The following is a 19584-nucleotide window of genomic DNA, read 5'->3' as shown; positions in this document are numbered from 1 at the left end:
TTAAGATGTTAAGCATATGATTTGACTTACATACATCATGAAATGATCATCACAATAAGTTTAGTGAACATCCATCATCTCATGTAGATACAAAATTATAGAAATAGGGGAAAATACCTTTCCTTGTGATGAGAACTCTTAGGATTTACTCTCTTAACTTTCATATAGAACATACAGCAGTGTTCATTATATATGTATCATGTGGTACATTATATTCCTAGTACATGTTTATCTTTTATGAGTTTGTTTCTGTGAGTGTTTTTGAAGTATAATCGACCTACAGCATTGTTAGTTCCTGTTACACAGCATAGTAATTTGATATTTCTATACCAAAATGATCACCACAGTAAGTCTAATTACAGTATGTCACCTTACAAAGATATTACATAGTTTTTTACTATATTCCCCACACTGTACATTTCATACCATGTGATTCATTTATTTTGCAACTGAATTTTTGTACCTCTTAATCTCCCTTACCTGTTTCTTTCTTCCCCTCTCCCCTCTGGCAACCAGCTGTTTGTTCTCTGTATCTGTAACTCTGTTTGTTTTATTTGTTCATTTGTTTTGTTTTTTAGATACCACATACAAGTGAAATCGTACAGTATTTATCTTTCTTTGTCTTACTTATTTTTCTCAGCATAATACCCTCTAGGTCCATCCATGTTGTTACAAATGGCAAGATTAATTTTATTGTCTAATGAACTCCTGTTCCTTAGAACTTAATCTGTAGGAATTCATTGAGGCCTGGATTTAAGGTGCTCTCTTCTATAGACTGTTTGCATTTGTTTCTGCCAGGCAGCTAAGGGTACTACCACCCCACTAACACTTTAAAGGAAGTTTTCAGCTAAGAGGTTTTTAGACCATATATTTTTTGTTGTTTGGATAAATGCTGTACCCTTATCCATGAATCTATTATTAGATGTTTCTTTGCAATGAAACGTCTTGAAATTAGTTGTCATTTTTCATTTTTGCCAAGAGCCTTTATCAAAAGTTCGATTCAGTCCATAGAACTTCACAAAAGAATCTTTTAAGTTCTCAGTTCTCTTGTGAATGTTAGAGCTGATGGTTTCTTGGGGGCTTACTGGGGATACTTGTCAAAACTATCACAGGATATTAGGTTTAGCAATATGATATTATACTTGGTACTGCACAAAGAAGAGTATGTGAATATAACCCCCATACTTTTATGTGTACATGCTTGTCTTTCACTTAACTAACCTGTGTTGATATTAATGGGTGTGGTCAGACATACATCAAATTCTGTAGCTTTTATTAGTGTATTTGGGTTTTTGTTTTAATTTCAGAATTTGTAGTTACAGAACTACAGAACTTAACTATAAAGAAGAATCTATTTAGGATACTACATGTATCTTTAGTTTGAAGTTCTAGAAGCTGAGGATAAGGATAAAGTTATTATTTTCATCTAAGTGTCTATTTCCTTGAGGTTCTCTCCTATCTGCAAAACTCCTTAAGTAATTTTGAGTATGATTTTCAGCCTGTGCCAAATTGGAGTTGGTGTGGTTAATGGTTTAGTATCGAGTGGCATAACATTTATTAGTGCTTTGGTTATGTCTCTGATTTAGGGAAAAACTTTTTGTGGTGCTCTTATTGTTTTCTTTCTAGATATGATACACCAACTTCTAAAAAGAAAGTACGAATTAAAGATCGCAATAAACTTTCTACAGAGGAGCGTCGAAAGTTGTTTGAGCAGGAGGTAGCTCAGCGGGAGGCTCAAAAACAACAGCAGCAGATGCAGAACCTGGGAATGACGTCTCCACTGCCCTATGACTCTCTTGGCTACAGTGCCCCTCATCACCCCTTTGCTGGCTACCCACCAGGTTACCCCATGCAGGCCTATGTGGATCCCAGCAATCCTAATGCTGGAAAGGTGCTCCTCCCCACACCCAGCATGGATCCTGTGTGTTCTCCTGCTCCTTATGATCATTCTCAGCCCTTGGTGGGACATTCTACAGAACCCCTTGCTGCCCCTCCACCTGTGCCAGTGGTGCCACATGTGGCAGCCCCTGTGGAAGTTTCCAGTTCACAGTATGTGGCCCAAAGTGATGGTGTGGTACACCAAGACTCTAGTGTCACCGTCTTGCCAGTGCCAGCCCCAGGCCCAGTCCAGGGACAGAATTACGGTGTTTGGGATTCAAACCAACAGTCCGTGAGTGTACAGCAGCAGTACTCTCCTGCACAGTCTCAAGCAACCATATATTATCAAGGACAGGCTTGTCCAACTGTTTATGGTGTGACATCACCCTACTCACAGACAACTCCACCAATTGTACAGGTAACTAATTTTGGAAATACTTTTGTCTGTTTTACTGTCTGTTTATGGGATGTTAAATCTGATGTGAGGGGGAAGTCCTGCCGTTGATCACTTTTACATATTGGCTAATTTTATATATACTAGTTATCTATTGTGTCACAAATCACTTAGCAGTTTAAAACAGTAAGTAATTATTATCTCATAGTTTCTGTGGGTCAGGAATTCAGAAGCGGTTTGGCTGGGTGGTTCTGGCTCAGAGTCATGAAATTACAGTCAAGCTATTAAGCAGGGTTGCAGTCATCTGAAGACTAGACAGGGGATGGAAGGTTTACTTTCAAGCTCACTCACATGGTTGTTAGCTGTCCTTGGTTCCTTACCACTCTCAATAGCGCTGCTTACAACATGCCAGCTGGCTTCCCCAAAAGCAAGTGATCAGTGAGAGAGAGAGAGAGAATAACTTTTGAAGTGTATTTTTGTGGTTTTAAATCAAATTTCTTTTCTTTTTTATAAAACCAATACATTAAAAAAAAAAAAAAAGACTCTTTAAGGCATCGTCTTCACCACATTCCTATGTCTCTCCCATCATTCCTTGTCACCCCTTAAAGGTGAATTATTGTGGATGGCAGAGACTCCCATAGGTGTTTCCTGTACACATTACTTAGTATTGAGGTAACAGAAGTGATTTTTACTTCTGTTTGTATTTTTGTTATGAAGCTGTATCAAAATTTTGTCCAAAAGGCCGTGACAAAGTGTCCTGCTTTAATTCTGAAAACGTTAACTGTTTTAACTGCCTTCATTTTTTAAAAAAAAATTTATTTATTTATTTATTTTTGGCTGTGTTGGGTCTTCATTTCTGTGCGTGGGCTTTCTCTAGTTGCGGTGAGCGGGGGCCACTCTTCATCGCGGTGCGTGGGCCTCTCACTGTCGTGGCCTCTCTTCTTGTGGAGCACAAGCTCCAGACGCGCAGGCTCAGTAGTTGTGGCTCACGGGCCTAGTTGCTCCGCGGCATGTGGGATCTTCCCAGACCAGGGCTCGAACCCATGTCCCCTGCATTGGCAGGCAGATTCCCAACCACTGTGCCACCAGGGAAGCCCCTCCCTTCATTTTTTATGATCTCTTTACATGTTTATATATTTTATGAATTTGTAATTTTGAAGACTTGGAAGTTTTTTTGTCCCATGTTTTTCTGTGTAACATGATTCTTAACCATTTCTCCAAATTACTCTGTATTTTTATATGTGTGTGTGTGTGTGTGTGTGTGTGTGTGTGTGTGTGTATATATATATGCATACATACACTTTTTTTTTTTTTTTTTTGGCGGTGCGTGGGCCTCTCACTGTCGTGGCCTCCCCCGTTGCGGAGCACAGGCTCCGGACACGCAGGCTCAGTGTCCATGGCTCACGGGCCTAGCCGCTCCGCGGCATGTGGGATCTTCCCGGACCAGAGCACGAACCCGTGTCCCCTGCATCGGCAGGTGGACTCTCAACCACTGCGCCACCAGGGAAGCCCCACATACACATTTTAATGTCTGTATAATACCACATTTGCTTATAAGGTCGCTGTTTATCCATTTTCCTGGGGTAGTTGTTTAAATTGAAAGTTCTTTTTCATAATTATAAATAATACTGCACTGAACATTCTTATACTTAGTTTTTTTGTGTGTGTGTTTTTCCTTTCATTTTTGGCTTAAAATTAATGTTATAGGGCTAAATACAGCAGGTAAGAAAATGGGCATTATTGGTTATTGGCTATCAATTTTCTTAGCTTTTTATTGTTGTTGGTGGTGGTGTTTGTTATGCATAATTCTGCTTCCTACAGAATTAAAGACTCTTTAGTAGAGAGCTCAGTGATCTTATGGTTGTTCTTCTAAAATAGAGTTTATTTTTCCATCCCATTGAGCAAAAGATTTCTCTAGGGTTTAGTCATAGCCTTAAGACTCAAGTATTACAATTTTTTTTTTTTTTGCGGTACACGGGCCTCTCACTGTTGTGGCCTCTTCCGTTGCGGAGCACAGGCTCCGGATGCGCAGGCTCAGCGTCCATGGCTCACCGGCCCAGCCGCTCTGTGGCATGTGGGATCCTCCAGGACCGGGGCACGAACCCATGTCCCCTGCATCGACAGGCGGACTCTCAACCACTGAGCCACCAGGGAAGCCCAAGTATTACAATTTTATTTCCAGTTTTCAGTCTGTTCCTACCAAGGAGTCATTTATTGACTCCCTAATCTGCTTTTCGTGTGCTAGAGTAGTTGATAAATGGACTAAGATGGTTCAGACTATCCTTCCCTTTATGAGATTAGTTGATCAGAGATGATGTTCGACTCTGGGTAATGAGAAGCATAGACCATGTTGTTAGTGTGTGTATTTTAAGTCCTAGTCTGTCACTTACTGTGTGTCCTGGAGACAGGCACTTAGATTCTTCAGTTTTAGTTTTCTCATTTATTAAATGAGCAGAATGCCTCAGAGTGGTTGAGGTTTGTATGAGATAATGGATATTAGTAATGATAAATTTAAAGCACCATATACCTTGAAGGTTTAATTATAGTTCTTACTTAGTTACCTTAATACTGAGAGTATTGACATTAGTGGGCTGTGAATTACAGCTGATCAAGGTCATCTATCTGGTCTATGTTGAGGCCTGTGTTGTTCAAATCAAATATCAACCATACCAACATGAGCTGAGGTATAATAACCTTGACAATGAAGTAGTATGTGATATGGTATAATAAAAATTTGTGAGTATGTGTACATATGCAGTATCTTTGAAATTTGGAGCAGTTGTGTTATCAGAAGGTGGCTTTAATTTTTTGCCACAGCTGCTTATTAGACATACAAGCTCCGTTTTAACTGAGGCCATGTGCTTTATAGTGGTCTTGTGACATTAGAGTGACCTATTCTTAAAAAGTTACACTAAATTACATCTCAAAAAATTTGAGTGCTTAGACTATAAATTGTTCACATAAGTGAAGTGACTCAGATATAAAGTAATAGCTGTTTTTTTCCCTTTAGAAGTGGGAGCAGAACAATTATGTTTTCCCCTCTATAACATATTGGACCCTCTCTTAAAATTCCCATTAGAAGTCCCATTTTAAAGATATTTCTAGATTGGATTTATGTTTTGTATAATTTCAGGTCCCTTGTAGATAGAGCCAATCTCCAACAGACTTTCTTCCAGTAAATGGATAAATTTTGCAGGCACATGCTATTTGGATATATCTCACAAATGTGTACATCTTTTGTATTATTTCAGTGGGACTGCAAACCAGTTTCCCATTTTTATTGCTGTTAATTGTTTTGGCTTTGGCGTATGATTGTCAGCTAGTTTGGGTAGGTACTACAGAACCCTAGAAAATGTTTATTTTCCCTTTACTTTTTGACAGTTTGAGTTTCAAACACTATATCTGCAAATGAATGTTGCAATTTTGGGTGTTTTTGTTTGTTTAGGTTTTGCTTTTTGTGGGTTTTTTTTTTTTTTTTTTTTGCAGTGATGTTGTTAAGATGTTTTTGGCATTGCATTTCCTTTGGGAATTATTTTCAGTATGTGTAACATTCTTTCCTGTTGATAAATTGTTATCCTTTAAATATATCTTTGCACTTTAGAAACAGATAAAATTTGTCTGGAGCCATATCTAGTAAATACAGGGAATGATCAAGCTGGGTAATGCCATTTCAGTTTAGAAGTTATCTCACAACCAACATTTGTAGCCAGACTTTTCATGCTAAAGAAACCACAGCTTTACTACACATTAATTGAATCCTTTAGAGTGTCTCCATGATAAGCCTTACACAACTGTGATCTTGTCAGATAAATTCTTCATGAACCTAGTTTCACTGAAGGTCAAAGAAATTTTACCCTCCAAAATATTAGCATTTTTCTATTGTAGATCTGGGTGTTTAACCTGTTGATCACTCTGAAGATAACATGTTTCATCCTGTTGACAGTTGTTCTCAAAACTAGTATCTTGATCTAGCTTTTAAATTTTTTTTTTCAAAATCAGGATATGAAATGTTTGTCATTCAAAATGTGTGAGATAATTGTGAAGCCCTTCCTTTTCCAAATGAGTTAAGGTGACAGTACAGGCACACCTCATTGTGCTTTGCAGATACTGCATTTTTTACACATTGAAGGTTTGTGGCAACTCTGTGTCAAATTAAGTCTGTTGGTGCCATTTTTCCAATAGCATTTGCTTACTTCATGTCTCTGTGTCACAAATTGATAATTTTTGCACTATTTCAGACTTTTTTATTATTATTATATTTGTTATGGTGAGCTGTGATCAGTGATCTTTGACATTACAATTGTAATTGTTTTGGGGTGTCATGAACTGAGCCCATATAAGCCAGCGAGCTTAATCGGTAAGTGTTGTGTTCTGCCTGCTCCACCGACTGGCCATTTTCCGATCTCTCTCCCTCTCCTTGGGCCTCCCTACTCCCTGAGACAAAATAATATTAAAATTAAGCCAATTAATAACCCTACGATGGCCTTTAAATATCAAGTGAAAGGAAGGGTCATACATCTCTCACTTTAAATCAAAACCTAGAAATGATGACGTTTAGTGAGGAAAGCAAGTTGAAAGCTGAGATAGGCCAAAAGCTAGGCCTCTTGTGCCAGTTAGCCAAATTGTGAATGCAAAGGAAAAGTTCTTGAAGGAAATTGATAAGAAAGCAAAATAGTCTTATCAGCCTTATTGCTGATATATATGAAGAAAGTTTTAGTGGTCTGGATAGAAGATCATACCAGCCACAACATTCCCTTAAGCCAAAGCCTAATCCAGAACCAGGTCCCTAACTCTCTTCAGTTCTGTGAAGGCTGAGATGGGGGAGAAAGCTGCAGAAGAAAAGTTTGAAGCTTAGCAGAGGTTGATTCATGAGGTTGGAGGAAAGAAGCCATCTCTGCAACATTAAAGTGCAAGGTGAAGCAGAAAGTGCTCATGTAGAAACTGCAGCAAGTTATCCAGAAGATATAGTTGATTCCAACTCTAATTGATAACTTGGAGGGGTTGAAGACTTCAGTGGTGGAAGTAATTGCAGATGTCGTAGAAATAGCAAGTGAACTAAAATTAGAAGCAGAGCCTGAAGATGTGACTGAACTGCTACAGTCTCATGATAAAACTTGAATGGATGAGGAGTTACTTCTTATGGATGAGCAAAAAAGAAAGTAGTTTCTTGAGATGGAATCTACTCCTGGTAAAGAGGCTGTGAAGATTGTTGAAATGATATCAGAGGATTTAGAATATTACATATATTTAGTTGATAAAGCAGAGGCAAGTTTAAGAAGATCGACTCCAATTTTGAAAGCAGTTCTACTGTGGGTAAAATGCTATCAAATAGCATCACGTACTCTAGAGAAATGGTGAAAGGAAGAGTCAGTCAGTGTGGCAAAAGCTTCATTGTCTTATTTTAAGAAATTGCCACAGCCACCCAGTCAGCAGCCATCAACATCGAGGCCAGACCCTCCACCAGCAGACAGACATGACTCTCTGAAGGCTCAGAGGATGGTCAGCATTTTTAAGCAGTAAAGCATTTTTAAATTAAGGTATGTACATTGTTTTTTAGACCTAATGTTACTGTACACTTAATAGAGTCCACTATAGTGAAGCATGACTTTTATATGTGCTGGGAAACCAAAATATTCATGTGATTCACTTTTTATTGCAATATTCACTTTATTGCATGTTCTGAAACTGAACCCACAATATCTCTGAGGTACACCTGTAGTAGGAAATGAGGTCAAGGCCTTGGGGAGGAACAAGACGGTCAGGGCTTTGTGAGGATTTGGGCTGTTAGTCTGAATAATGTGAAAATCCACTGGAGCAGTTACAGCGGACTGGCGTGATTTGACGTATTTTAAGAGACTCGCTCTGGTTGCTCTGGGTGAAGAGATCGTGGGAGTCAAGGGCAGAAGTAGGGAGATCAGTTAAAAGACTGTTGAGTAATCTAGGCAAGAGAATATGGCCATTTATACTGGAATAGTAGAAGGAGAGATGTAAGAAATGATCAGATTTTATTTTTATGTATATATATATATATATATACACACACATATATATAAACTCATACGTACAGATAGACGTGCACATGTACATACATATATAAAAAATGCAGAGCCAACGGAATTTGCTGATAGATTAGATTAGGAGAGTGGGTCAGGAAGAAATTAAATTTGGGATTCGTTACAGTATCTGGTGTTTGGCTTAGTGGGTTGGGAAAATTCCAGTTTATCCATCTGTCCTCTTCAGCCTCCCAGAAACTGTTTCTACTCAGAATCAGGGTTACCAGCACATACGTGTTAACCTCCTACATGCACAGTAACTTGCCTTTTGAGGATGCTTCCTTCTGGGTGTCGGCCCTTAGAAACTTTCTTGGAAACTTAACTTTCCAGATAGATTGGTGATCATAGAATAGAGCCCAGTTAGATATGTTTTGTTTTATGGTTTATTTTATCAGAGTTAAAGGAGAACTTTAAGAATTATTTATATTTTACCTTTAGAGTATGCTTTTTAATTTTTTAAGCAGTATTTGGTCATCTTTGTTGCTAATACTTCTTTGGTACTGACTTCTGATTCAGTATTGTCTGGTTATATGTCAGTATTGAAAAGTGTTTTGGATTTAATCAGATTTCAGGCTTTGGGGCAGGAGTTAGGTGAGGAGATAAATTTCTACAAAATTTTTGATGTTGCACATATTTCCCATCTTGTATCCAAATACCTAGAGATGAAAATATTTCTGAGGTATACATTTTTCTCTCAGCTTTGTGATACTATTCTGACAATTCTGCTTTGACAGTTAGCATTGAATCTGGTTTATGATAATGTGTAGATTAAGCTGTTTGCAATACTGAATCAAGTATTGTATTCTTCCTCTTTCTGTGTGTCTTCTCAGTAATTATTCATCCAGAAATCTGCCGGGCAGCTACATTTACCTATTCAGACTCCTTGGGTCTTTACTGGTATCATTTGGAATAATTATATTTTGATTATATTTTGTATTTTGAGTACTTATCAATTAATACTTCTGAATCATTTTACCTGATAGAATCTCAGTTTATAGGGTCAAAATCTGTCCTTAAATACGTATCTGTTCAGCTCCTTGGTAGTCATCACCTTTTAACAAAACAAGGTTGTTTTCAGGGCTTCTTGCCACTTCTTTAAACAGTTTTTCTATCGTAATTTCAGAGTATGTTTGAGTCCTAGCTAGCCATGGTACTTATTAGTTATATAACTCCAGGTGTGGGAGATACACCCACCTCTGATGGTGGTCAGGATTGAGTGAGATAATATATGCAAAAGGGCTTTTCTGCTTGATAAAGCACTATATATAAATCAGTGTGTCATAAGGATTTTAGATATATTGAATTCCGCTGTCTTTCTTATAGAAGCCTACAAAAAGCTAGAAAACTAGTTTAAAATTTGATCACCTTCAGCTTCCTCTACTGTGGATCACTCCTTTTGACCTTTTCCAATCAAAACAAGCTGTTAGGGCTTCCCTGGTGGCGCAGTGGTTGGGAGTCCACCTGCCGATGCAGGGGACACGAGTTCGTGCCTTGGTCCGGGCGGATCCCACATGCCGCGGAGCGGCTGAGCCCGTGAGCCATGGCCGCTGAGCCTGCGCATCCGGAGCCTGTGCTCTGCAACGAGAGAGGCCACAGCAGTGAGAGGCCTGCATACTGCAAAGAAACAAAACAAAACAAAACAAGCTGTTAGTTATTAGGAGTTGGTAGTTAAAACGCTCTCTGTAAAGAGCATTGTGTGGAGCTCTTTCTCAGGTATCCTAGGAGTAGCACTTCAGTTGTCATTCAAGTCTCATTGAAGCCAAACAATTAGACAGGTTTCATGAGTACTCCACCCCACCCCCATCCCCGCCTCCGCCTCAAAAAAGTTTTCTAACTTTTTATGATAAAGTAAAATCAAAGTAAGTAAATGACTAGGGAATTATTCAAAAAAGAAAAAAAGAGTTTGAAGTAAAAGATTGTTTTACACATTTGTAGTAAAATATTCACATTTAAAGTTAAAAAAAAATTAATGGGTGTATCTTCCAATAAGATTTGTCAACTTGGAAGTCAGATACTGCTTATTAAGAACTAGAAAACTATAAATTGTGAATTTCTTCATTTTATCTTTTAGAGTTATGCCCAGCCAAGTCTTCAGTACATCCAGGGACAACAGATTTTCACAGCTCACCCACAAGGAGTGGTGGTACAGCCAGCCACAGCCGTGACTACAATAGTTGCACCAGGGCAGCCTCAGCCCTTACAGCCAGTAAGAAATATTTTGGTTGCTAAAACTCTCCTTGGCTACCTACCTTATCTTTAGAAAGATTACTTTTTGTTTGGTTTAGTTAGGGGGTTTTTTACTCCTTTTTTGTTTGTTTGTTTTTTATAAAAATTTTTGTAGTCTCCAATTTCACTCAAGTGCCTGTGGACCCTGAGGGAGCACTACACGACAGTGCTGTCAATTAAAAAAAATTCTGTGGAACTTACAACTATGTTAATTTATATGTACTTTGCCCTTAGGATCCTTTTTATTTGTAATTTAAACTGACTGATCTTGTATTCTTACACTTTGCTATGAATTTCTGAAGTAATAGTTTTCTAGACTAGCTCCATCATTATTTATGGAGAACTAGACTATGATACTGTACTGAGGGCTAGAGATATAAAATTGAATGATATAGTTCACTTTACATGTTGTACAATATATATTGAAAGAAGCTTTTGGTATTCTGCCACCTGTGTAGAAGGATATGATGAAATCTTGATGAAATGCTGTTTTTAGATGAAATGGGAAATAGGAGCTGGCACTAGAAGCAGTTGAGAAACTAAACATGAACAAATTAGCAGGTTAGAATACTGACATTTCCAGAGAAGGCTCTTGTTGCATTCTGGTGGCTTTCGATAAGTAGGGCAGTCGGTGGAGATGGAGTAAAAAGACTACATGTGAAACACTTAGAAATAAGACAGTGTGTATGGCAGGTATTTGAGGGCTTGCCGTGAATTGGGTCCTTCTAGGCGTTTTGAAAACAAACGTAAAATTCCATTCCTGTGCTTAAAAGCTGACATTCCAGTAAGAGAGATGAGGATCACAATGAATAATACTAAAAGTAGTCAGCGTTTAGTGTCATGAAATATGCAGGTAGAATTTGAGGAGGGGAAAAAATTATTCCCAAATTGGAGAAGGATTGGTAATCTAGTAGATACTGAATAATTTGGAATATTCTTAAGTGACACGAAAGCTTAGGGGAAAGAGATCACCTTATAGGCTAGATAGAGGACTACAGGAATGGAGGAAGTGGAACTTAAGTGGGGCCAACAAAAAGCAGCTCTGCGAAGTAAGGCTTGGGGGGGTATGCACAAAGCAGCAATGCTCGGAGACTTAGGTTTGCTTAAAAGTGGCCATGTTTTATCTGAGCCTGGGATCTTAGGTTCCTCTTTAACTGCTCAAGCAAAGGTAAAGTTGGAAATTTTTTTCTTTATTAACTGGATTACATAGAATGAACAATTAAGAGTATATATCCTTATCATGATTATATTATCAGTTTACTAGAGCTACTTTAACAAAATACCACAGACTACGTAGCTTAACTAACAGAAATTTATTTTCTCATAGTCTCGGAGCCTGCAGGTCTAAAATCAAGGTGTCAGCAGGTTTGCTGTCTCCTGAGGCTGCTCCTGTTTTGCAGATGGCTGCTTTCTCACTGTGCCCTCACCTGGTCTTTTCTCTGCGCACATTCCCTGATGCCTCTTCCACTTCTTATAAGGACACCAGTCCTGTTGCATTAGGGCCGCACTCTCGAGACCTCATTTAACCTTAATTACCTATTTAAAGGTGCTGTCTTCAAATACAATCGCATTGGGGGTTAGGGCTTCATATGAATTTGGGGGAAGCACAATTCAGTTTATAACAGTGATTATGAAGTTTTTATGTTTTTCAAAATGTGGCATTAAATTTTTAAAAGCTATTTATTTAGAAAATTTTTTTCAATTAAACTGAAAAACAAGCTTTTCACCCATTTCTATATTTTTAAAATATAAATATGAGGTTTCAAACATACAAAAAATATATAATGGATAAATGTTAACATTTTATCATATTTGCTTCTATCTAAAGCCCATTCAGCTAATTGGTATCTTGGAGTTGGTTATATGCCATTTAGCATTGGTTTTTTTAAGGTTGAAAAATATTGTTCTACATAATGAGCTGCTGAATATTTTTAAATATGGTGTAGTGGATGGTGAACTCGAAGCCTGCTGTGAATTTTCTGATAGATCCCTAAAGCTCTTCATATACACTGTCTCTGATCATTTCCCAGATTGTACCTTTACTTTTAATCTTTTTTTAAAAGAAGAGGAAGATGTATGTTTTTACATACTGCTTAAGTAGACTATTTTTGTCCTTCTCAGCCAGATTAAAAGAAATGTCACTGATCAAGAACTTGTGTGTCTTTTTAGCCTGAAATGGTTGTGACAAATAATCTCTTGGATTTACCACCCCCATCTCCTCCCAAACCAAAAACCATTGTCTTACCTCCCAACTGGAAGACAGCCCGAGACCCAGAAGGGAAGATTTACTACTACCATGTGATCACAAGGTAAGAAGAGCTGTCTGAGCATTCCCAAATCAGCTTTCAGTTGGTCAAAGAAGCTGCCACTGTAAGGGGAGTTTTATGGTTATAGACTTGTTATTAGCTGTTAACTGTTCCTGAGGGCTGCTGGTTTTCCAGAATCCCATCATAAATGTTATGACATACTTTAGACTTTGGTCCTTTTTAGGTATGTTCTGGTGTTTTTAATCTGCAAGACGCTTGGAGAAAACTAAGGAATTTATTTTATTTATTTATTTGGTTGCGCCAGGTCTTAGTTGCAGCAGGTGGGCTCCTTAGTTGAGGCATGTGAACTCTTAGTTGCAGCATGTGGGATCTGGTTCCCTAACTAGGGATTGAACTGGGGCCCCCTGCGTTGGGAGCGTGGAGTCCCAACCACTGTGCCACCAGGGAAGTCCCAAACTAAGGAATTTTTTAGAAAATGGTAATGACTTCATCTAACATTGTAGATAATCAGGGGTCGTGGGCAAACCTTTTCTGTAAAAGGCCAGATAATAAATATTTTAGGCTTTGCTTGCCAAACATTCTTTGTCACAACTGTTCAGTTCTTCTATTGTTGTGTAAGCAGCCATAGACAATACATAAATGAATGGGTATGTCTCTGTTCCAGTAAAACTTTATTTGGTTCATGAGCCATAGTTTGATGACTCCTGCAATTTATATAAAAAACCTGATATATCTTTTTCTTAGAATTAAACATATATTTTAGGCAGATAGCTTTATGTGAATATATGTGTTTTCTGTGTGTGTATGTATGTATTCATTGGTATATAATGTGAGTTATTGGGGTGCATGTTTTGTCATCTGCTTTGTTTACCAATCTATTTATAGAACTTTCTGTACCAATTAATGAAAAACTACATTATTTTTAATACTTGCTTATTTGTTGCAGGGCTCAGCAAACTATGTCAATGGGCTACTTGTTTTGGTAAATAAAGTTTTTTTGGAACACAGCCACACCCATTTATTTTAGGAATTGTTGATGGCTACTTTCATACTCCAATGACAGTAGACTAGTTGTGACAGAGATCATTTGGTCCACAAGGTCAAGGGTATTTACTCTCTGATCCTTTGTAGAAGTTTGCCTAAACCCTGCTCTTCTGTATGGCTATACCAAATTTTGTTTAACCCACCCTGATTGATGGATTTTCACTATTTTATATATAACTCTAAACCTGGACATCCTTACAGACACTAATACTAATCTTACTGCCTTCTTCAGGCAGATTCTTAGAGGCAAAATATTTGATCAAAAGAGATACACATTTTAAGTTGATAAGTATTGTCAGCTTACCATTAAAAAAAAAAACGTACCAATTTAGACTCCCACAAAAGGTACACAAAAGTGCCTTTTTCTTCATGTAGGTTCTTTAACTCATGTAAAATAGTAGATGAGAAATCTTATTTTTATTTTCAATTATTTTTGAGATGGAACGTCTTCATTAGATTATTGGCTATTTGTATCTTTTGTGAATTGCTTGTTTGGGGCATCTACCCATTTTCTGTCAGCATTGTTAATCTGTTTATCAAGAATATTTCAGGGCTTCCCTGGTGGTGCAGTGGTTGAGAGTCCGCCTGCCGATGCAGGGGACGTGGGTTTGTGCCCTGGTCCGGGAGGATCCCACATGCCGCGGAGCGGCTGGGCCCATGAGCCATGGCCACTGAGCCTGCGCATCCGGAGCCTGTGCTCCGCAACGGGAGAGGCCACAACAGTGAGAGGCCCGCGTATCGCCCAAAAAAAAAGAATATTGCAAATGTTTTTGTTTGTAATGTCTTGTGACGTGAAGAAGTTAAAAATTTCATGCAGTCAAATATTTTCCCTTTATGTATTCTACTTAGAAAGGTCTTCATTATTCCCATAAAAATACCTTTATAAAACAAGCCCTTGGGACTTCCCTGGTGGCACAGTGGTTAAGAATCCCCCTGCCAGTGCAGGGGATACGGGTTTGATCCCTGGTCCGGGAAGATCCCACATGCCGTGGAGCAGCTAAGCCTGTGTGCCACAACTACTGAGCCTGCACTCTAGAGCCCGCACGCCACAACTAATGAGCCCACACACCACAACTACTGAGGCCTGCATGCTCTAGGGCCCGTGTGCCGCAACTACTGAGCCCACGTGCTGCAACTACTGAATCCCGCATGCCTAGAACCTGTGCTCCACAACAAGAGAAGCTACCGCAATGAGAAGCCCGCTTGCCGCAACTAGAGAAAGGCCGCGCGCAGCAATGAAGACCCAATGCAGCCAAAAAAACCCCAAAGAAACAAGCCCTTGTTATGCTGCTGACTGGAAGTTGTGACTTTAAAAACCAGTGTCTGCAAATTTTACCAGAACTTTGTTTTTTCAATACCAAAGCAAGCTTTATAATGGACTATCACTTTTCAAAAAAAAAAATTATATTTCTTACTTATGTGTGTAATTTTTCCATCTTTTTTTCAAGGTTTTCCTTAGCTAGCACCTAAGAGCATAATACCTCCTGTTTAATTCCCATAATAAAACCCACAGCTGCTTGTGCTTCTTTGATTACAATAGAAATCTTGAGCCCATTTTATAATTAGTTCTGTCGGTCAGAGATAAACCTACTTTCATAATCATCTGCAAAACTAATTTACATCAAATGCCTTTAATGTTGCTAACTAAAGATTGCTGTGGTAGGAAAGCACAAGACTATGATGGCAGGATAGACCTGTCAGATATGTCGCTAGCTTCTTGGAGGCTTTTGACGTTTTAAGTGATTCCCCTTAGAGCATTTCCTGTGACAGCTGACTTCTGACTCCTGAATAGAATTTCCTTACTTCCACATGTTACTTCACAGGTCTAGCTTTAAAAACAAAACAAAAACAAAACCATCTTTGCCTGCTAACTTTCAAAACAGCCATAAACATGCAATGAGGGAATTCCCTGGTCGGGAGCTAAGATCCCCAAGAGCTATGCGGCGTGGCCAAAAAAAAAAAAGTATGCAAAGAGTTAATGTGGTTGAACTCTTTTTTTGTAGCCAGCTGAAAATATTTTTAGCAGAGGGCACAAGTTTTTAACCTGTACATCTTTTCCATGCTGTAAATCATCAAGCCAGAGGAGCAAAACTACAAACAAGAAGACTCCTAAGGCAAGGAACGGTTTTCTCACATGATCAAGGATTGTGAGGAGGGTGTTGTGATTTATTTTACTTTGCTCCAGGTACATGCTAGGTACAATCATGATTGATCACCTGCATAGGAGTGGCATAGGCAGGCACCTACTCCATGTACTTTCCTTAGACTTTGCTGAATCCTGTTTTCAGGACTTTAATAGTCAGGTGAGAGACAAAGATGTTTGGTTTTACTGTTGTCTTTGATACCCAGCAAATGTTGCCACAGCGTTGGCTACAGAAGTACAGTGGGCTAAAAACAATGTATGTCTATGGGATAGAATCATTGCTGCTGGGAAGAATCTTTCTGTCTTATGGAGCTGACTTGTTCTGTTTCATTGCATCTTGTATATTATGTATATATGAGCAGAGATACCTATGCCAGAGTTCTCTGTTTTCTGGCCATGACAGCATGGCTGTTCTTACCTTCTTCTAGGCAGACTCAGTGGGATCCTCCTACTTGGGAAAGCCCAGGAGATGATGCCAGCCTTGAGCATGAAGCTGAGATGGACCTGGGAACCCCAACATATGATGAAAATCCCATGAAGGTGAGTGTGGCTTACAGATATGTTTCCTGATCATTTGGGATTCTTTGTCTTCTCATTTTGTAGAGTCAGTAGCCATGTTATCTTGGAATTCTATTTTTCTTATTGTTCTGGAGAATTATGCATATAAAAAAATGCTTGGGGGTGGTAGGACGTCCAAACAATACAGAAGTACAGTATATAGAACAAAAAATAAAAGCTCTTAATTTCTATTTAGTTGCTCTCCTTTCATCATACTTCCCTCTCCGGAGATAAATACTGTTAACTATTTAGTGCACAGGTTCTCAACCAAGAGCAGTTTTGCTCCTCGGGAGACTTTTGATAATATCTGGAGACATTTTTGGTTGTTACAGCTGTGGAGATGCTACTAGCTTCTAGTGTGTACAGAGGCCAGAGAAGCCACTAAACATCTTAGAGTGCACAGGATAATCCCCCACAACAAAGAACTGGCCCAAATGTCAGTAGTGTCAAAGTTGCAAAACCTTGCTTTGTTGTATGTTCTTCCAGACCTTTATGGAAAACACACACAGATGTTTTTCTTTCTTTTCATTCTAAACATACAAATAGAATCATAGTATTCTTATTCCATTATAACTTCCTTTAATATATCTTAGCTCTTTCCCTGTAGATTACAGCATTCTTCTTAATGTTATGTTTCTTTTAAATGTGTTTTTTCTGTTTAACTGCAGTCTTTCTTCGTTTGCTTTAATGTCTTGCCATTTTGGGATTGGTGGGTCTGGAAAGAAGTTAAACTGGTTGCATTAAAACCTCACCAAAGGGGCTTCCCTGGTGGCGCAGTGGTTGAGAGTCCGCCTGCCAATGCAGGGGACACGGGTTCGTGCCACGGTCTGGGAAGATCCCATATGCAGCGGAGCGGCTGGGCCCGTGAGCCATGGCCGCTGAGCCTGCACGTCCGGAGCCTGTGTTCCACAACAGGAGAGGCCACAGCAGTGAGAGGCCCGCGTACCGCAAAAAAAAAAAAAAAAAAAACCTCACCAAAAAAGTATAACTGGGCCCCCCCTTTTTTTAAGATTTGCAACTGAGATATTTTACTCTGGAAATACTATTCTAGAGTAAAGCGAAAGAGAGCTTATTCCTCGTCTCTCCTTCTAACAAGAGAGTAATCGGGATTAGAGGTCATGTGAATCAGTGTGACTCTCAATGCTTGAATTAAAAATTTTTATCCTTTTCCACTTGGAACAGGACTCACTGTCTCCAAGGATGTGGTGTCTTGAATGAAATCAAAGACAATATATCTATGCTCTAAGATTTGAATAGTATTTAATTTTGAAAATAAGAGACACTTAACTAGTTAAGTCAGTGGAAAGAGGTGGAAGAGGGAACGAAGGAATGGGAATGAGAAGGAAAGTGGAAACAAATCCATACCTCCTTTTATATTTTATTCACTTTGGGGGAAATGTTTTTCTTTCTTCAGCATTATATTTAGCATTCCTTTAGTCTGAACAATTTCCTTTTTTTATATAAATAAATTTTTATTTTTTTATAAAAATTTTTTTTATAAATTTTTTTTATAAATTTTTTATATATAAAAAATATAAATTTTTTTTTATAAATTTTTTTTTTATAAATTTTTAAAACTATTTTAAAAATTTATTTGGCTGCGTCAGGTCTTAGTTGCGGCACGTAGGAATCTTCCCGTTAAGGCGTGCGAGCTCTTCGTTGCAGTGCACGGGCTTCTCTCTAGTTATGGCACGTGGGCTCAGTAGTTGCGGTTTGCGGGCTTAGTTGCCCCGTGGCATGTGGGATCTTAGTTCCCTGACCAGGGATCGAACCTGTGTCTCCTTCAGTGGAAGGCGGATTCTTAACCACTGGACCACCAGGGAATTCCCAGTCTGAAGAATTTCCTTTAATACTTTGAGTATTTCAGGTCTAATTGTGATGAGCTGTCTCATTTTTGTTTGTCTGAAAAGGTCCTTATATACCTCTTTTTCTTAATATATTTTATTTTCAGACAGTTTTAGGTTCCCTTTAAATTTGAGCAGAAAGTACAGAGTTTCCATACACCCCCTGTCATCACACATGCATAGCGTCCTCCACTATCAACAGCCTGCCGGAGTATGATACATTTATTGCAATCAGTTGATCTACATTATTATCACTCAAAGTCTGTAGTTCACATTAGTGTTCTTGGTATTGTACATTCTGTGGGTTTTGACAAATGTATAATGGCATGTATCCACCATTATCATCTACAGAATAGTTTCACTGCATTGAAAATCTCTGTGCTCCCCCTATTCATCTCATCCTCTCTCCCCGCCTCCCCCCATCCCCATCCCTATCCCTGACAATCTCTGATCTTTTTACTTTCTCCAGTTTTGCCTTTTATAGAATGTCACATATTTGGACTTGTAGCCTTTTCAGATTTGCTTCATTCACCTAGCAATATACATTTAAGGTTCTTGCATGCCTTTTCATGGCTTGGTAGCTCGTTTCTTTTTAGCATTGAATAATATCCCATTGTATTAGATGTGCCACATTTTTATTTATCCATTTACCAGTTGATGGACATTTGGGTTGTTTCCACTCTTTGGCTGTTGTGAATAATGGAATATGAACAATTGTGAACAAATCTTTGGACATACATTTTCAGTTCTCTTGGGTAGATACCTAGGAGTGGAATTGCTGGATCAAAGTTAGACTGTCTCTGTCTAACTTTTTAAGAAACTGTCAAACTGTTTTCTAAAGTTGCTATATCATTGTACATTTCTACTGGCAGTGTATGAAGTTTCTGTGGGAGAGTTTTTATAGAGACAGGTACCTAAGGGGAAAAAAACCCATAACTGTCATGTGCTTCCAGTAAAAAACTCTCTGGATGTTCATTCACTCTCTATCTTAGCTTCTTAGGCTTTTGTCTCTGACTTGTCAGCTTTACCTTTTCTTGTATTTCTAATGAGAAAATATAAATGAAGTCATCTATTTTGTTATTAACCCTTTGATAGTTTATGAAGGAACAAATGAGTTTTGATATTCCAACCAACCTTGCCATGATGCACAAGTCAAAGGCTTGAGGTGTCAGTCTTT

At 38.6% G+C, this 19584-nt stretch overlaps 1 protein-coding gene across 2 annotated transcripts in view; it reads left to right on the top strand.

Moving 5' to 3' along the window:
• The window catches only part of SETD2 (SET domain containing 2, histone lysine methyltransferase), an 83274-nt gene that overhangs the window by 57770 nt on the left and 5920 nt on the right, over nucleotides 1-19584 (top strand). For both annotated transcript variants that reach the window (XM_082662837.1, XM_082662836.1), the window contains 4 exons: nucleotides 1627-2296; nucleotides 10397-10531; nucleotides 12721-12860; nucleotides 16434-16545. In XM_082662837.1, the coding sequence (XP_082518963.1) occupies nucleotides 1627-2296; nucleotides 10397-10531; nucleotides 12721-12860; nucleotides 16434-16545 (1057 nt within the window). The remainder of the gene's footprint in view (nucleotides 1-1626; nucleotides 2297-10396; nucleotides 10532-12720; nucleotides 12861-16433; nucleotides 16546-19584) is intronic.

This window comes from Grampus griseus (assembly GCF_964374135.1).
Source record: "Grampus griseus genome assembly, chromosome: 10".
NCBI classification, from domain to species: Eukaryota; Metazoa; Chordata; class Mammalia; order Artiodactyla; family Delphinidae; genus Grampus; species Grampus griseus.
The sequence above is the reverse complement of the archived record's forward strand: the minus strand, read 5'-3'. Positions and strand labels throughout refer to the sequence as shown.